Below are 3,682 nucleotides of genomic sequence, written 5' to 3'. Positions count from 1 at the left end.
TCCCACTAGCCACGGAGGCTTTTCCAGATGGGTGGTCAGTTGGTGTCCCAGCCGGACGGCAGTTGAAGGGATCTCTCTTTTGCCGTTAATTGATGTAGTTTCAGGTCCCATGGGTGCATGGCACTGTTCACGCACACCTAGAGCCTGCAGCAGCCCCCTCGGCGAGATGGCGACAAGAAACCATCAAGCAGGCAGTTACAATCCAGGAGTAACTCTCGGATTCATAGATATTGAGGTCAGAAGGGACCATTATGATCATCTAGTCTGACCTCCTGCACAACACAGGCCACAGAATCTCACCCACCCACTCCTGTGAAAAACCTCTCACCTATGTCTGAGCTATTGAAGTCCTCAAATCGTGGTTTAAAGACTTCAAGGAGCAGAGAATCCTCCAGCAAATGACCCGTGCCCCATGCTACAGAGGAAGGCGAAAAACCTCCAGGGCCTCTTCCAATCTGCCCTGGAGGAAAATTCCTTCCCGACCCCAAATATGGCGATCAGCTAAACCCTGAGCATATGGGCAAGATCCCTGAGCACAGGGCAGGAACTCCGCTGGCCAGAGCTGCCCATTGCCTTTGCTGCCAGCCGAGGGTGACTCACAGCTAGTTAACAAAGCGGGTCCGGGGCTGCTTTCTCCAAATGAGGTGGCAAATCAAAGGAGTGCGTTAAGGACCCTAATCAGAGCCAGCTCACTACTCCCATTGTGGCTGCTCAGACAGGCCCAATCAGTCAGCGGTCTAATCTCCGTCTCCACCCAGCTTCCCAATGGGATCCCAGCCTCTGGAATGTGCAGCAATAAACCCACTGAGCCCCCGTGGCTGGGGGGGTGACGGGGGGGGGACGGACTTGATCATTAACGCTTCAGCTTATTTAAAGGAGTCAAAGCCCAGCTGCCTGGCTCATCCTGGTCTCCGGTGCAGCTCTGCGTAGACTGGTTGCCCAAGCAGAAGGAGCAAGGTAAGCAGGGCTCTGCCACTGGGAGAACTGACTTGCTGCACGAGATGCTCTTCCCCTGTCCTAGGCCCCGGGGGCCCGGAGCAGCCTCCGCTCTCACTGGAGTCAGTGAGGCAGCTGCAAGCTCTCAGGAACAGGCCGGATGGGCCACATCTGCGGCCCTGTGCTGGGTAAGGAGCAGAGCGCTCCAGGTACCCGCTAACCACAGCTCCTCACGGCCCTCGGCCGAGGGGCTATCAGGCCTGCTGTGGAGTCCCTAAAAGGGGGGAAGGTGGTTCCCAAGCCAGTCCAGCCTTTACATCAACACCTGGCAGCCTGGTGAGCTCCTTTGCAAGTGGCTGACGAGGGCCAGAGCCCAGGGCGCGAATGAGGAGCAGAGATCTCCATGGGAAAGCGAGGCCCCCCCAGAGCCCTCCTCCGCCTGTCTCCCCCCAGCAGCTCCCAGGCACAGTTGTCTCCCGGTCCTCGTGCTTTGATTTTAAGCGTTCTGGAGTTGCCACATCCAGCGAGGAGCGGGGTTTGCCACAGCCCCGGTGCAGCTTGGACAGCCATGGCTGTCCCTCAGCCCCCCGCCCCCTGACAGTCCTGGGGGTAGCAGCACAGAGACAGCCATGGGAGTTCAGCCTCCAGGCTCCTGGGGCACAGACACCCACCCATAAAGGAGATGGGCCACCCGCCCACGCAACACAGGGCCCTACACAGCCGCAGCTTCCTCGCCTGGCTCTGGGTGCAGGGACTTTAACGGAAAGGATTTCCTGGGAAAACATCTTCTCCCTTAGGCCAACCCTCCCCACCGTCCTTTACAGAGAGGGAAACTGAGGCATAGAGCCATCGTGCAACTTGCCCAAAGTCACAGTATGGTAGTTCTAAGAATGCAACCTCAGTCTCCTGCTCTCTCTGGTACGGGACAGTTCCCTGCTTTGATCACTAGACCACGCTGCCACCACGTCAGCGGGAGGCTTCGGAGCCTCATCAAAAGAGACATCAAGCATCTTTACTGAATGCCATTAGCCATTGGTGCCATTAGCTTTGCTGTGTAGTAGGAAGTGGAGGATTGTTCAGGTGAGTGCACTGAAGCTTTCCTTGCAGTGCCCCTGGGAGAAGCCTACAACTTGAGATCCCATCATTACAATGAAAGGGTCCTGCCCTACGGTCCGTCAACCCTCGCCCAGGCAGAGCTGTGCTCTTCCCATGTGGCAAACCAGGCGAGTGCAGCAGGATTTGAACATATAGCGCACAGGGTACGTCTACCCTACAGCCGGGTGCAACTCTCATGGGAACACAGACCCGCCCCAGCAGGGCTTGAGCGAGGGGGCGCAGTGTGGGTACTGCAGCTCGGGCTCTGCTCCATCTCCCTGGGTTGGGAGGCTCGCTCTCAGTGGCAGCGTAGTCAATACCCAGAGACCCCCAAGCACCTAGAGAGAATGCGAGTGTAGCAGAGACGGGCACCAGGCCAGTGGGGCAATCAGCTCACACATCCGACCCCAGACCCTACTGAGCGGGGCTTGGCAAGGAACTTCCAGCACGAGCCATTCGATGCTGGGGAAGATTTCAAATCGGCCCCTAGGGACTGCCAGGCCAGATCCTGCTCTGCCGGGTGCCACAACAGACAGGCAGGCAGGCGACTCGGCTCAGCTGCTTTGCAGAACCTCGCCGCTGGACTCTTGGGTGCGGCTTCTCTCTCACCCTGAGCAGGGACTGGTTGGCTGGGGGGTTCTTCTGCACTGGGAGCCTCATTAAGCGGTGGCTGCTTTTAGAGGAGGTGCTGACATCTGGGAAGAGGTCCACTTACAGGCACATGCCTCCATTGTTCTTTTCCATTCCCACCACCCAGATGAAGGCTCCCTACTCCTTCTTCTGTCTCCTCTTCTTGAGCTTGGGAGCCTGTGTCCCTCCTGACGACAGAAAGGAAACGGGAGAGCCAGGGGACGGGATCCGGTTTGAGACAAGCTGGCAGGGACCGGCAGACGACGCCTCTCAGAACGGCCTGTGGAGGGAAGTGCTGTGGTGGAGGAGATTCGAAGACCTCCGTTCCCTGTTCAGCGTGGCCAAGGAGCTCCAGGGCTTTGGCAAGGAGAGGGCCGGCTTCAGGTTCAGGTTCGGGAGGCAGGAAAGCCGGGAAGAGGAAGGCGAAGGGGTCGGTTTCCTGCGGGGGGACGGTGAGAAGCGCAGCAGCACCCTGGGGAACCTGGCGGAGGAACTCAATGGCTACAACAGGAAGAAAGGGGGATTCAGCTTCCGCTTTGGCAGAAGATGAAGGACTGGACTTGACTGAGTCACCCCGGGGGGTCATACCCTTTACTCTGCCCTTCCCAACTCCTGCCATCTCTAGCAAAAGAAGTGCTTCGGGTCCCATCCTCTTCTACCCTGCCTGCTAGTTTCCCTTGGAGAAGAGGGTTCGGGGAGGTTGCTATTTTTGGGTACCACACTCTCTCCATCACTTTCAACTCTGTCTCAGATATCACATCCCCACCTCAGTGTCCATGTCCCTGCTAGGCCAGGCCCCCGATCGGGGACTCGGGGGGTGGGGGAGAAAAGGAGGGTGGGTGTTAAAACCCCGGCACCTTGTGCTGCCTTTGCTGGAGCTCACTATAAGTGACCAGGGGCCGAGCAGTGTTCATGCTGCCCCTGATTGTTCTGAGCAGTCGCCCGCTCCACTGTCAGGACATTGAGCGGGGTGCGCTGCTATGAATAAGAATCAGCAGACCCAGCGCTGCCGTGCTGGTAA

General features: G+C 58.1%; 1 protein-coding gene across 1 annotated transcript; it reads left to right on the top strand.

Moving 5' to 3' along the window:
• The first annotated feature begins 2,788 nt into the window (after positions 1 to 2,788).
• Positions 2,789 to 3,211, top strand: QRFP (pyroglutamylated RFamide peptide). Its single transcript, XM_077836273.1, has one exon. The coding sequence runs from the start codon at positions 2,789 to 2,791 to the stop codon at positions 3,209 to 3,211; it is 423 nt and encodes a 140-aa protein (XP_077692399.1).
• The last annotated feature ends 471 nt before the right edge of the window (positions 3,212 to 3,682 follow it).

Source organism: Eretmochelys imbricata, chromosome 16 (assembly GCF_965152235.1).
Source record: "Eretmochelys imbricata isolate rEreImb1 chromosome 16, rEreImb1.hap1, whole genome shotgun sequence".
NCBI classification, from domain to species: Eukaryota; Metazoa; Chordata; order Testudines; family Cheloniidae; genus Eretmochelys; species Eretmochelys imbricata.
The sequence above is the reverse complement of the archived record's forward strand: the minus strand, read 5'-3'. Positions and strand labels throughout refer to the sequence as shown.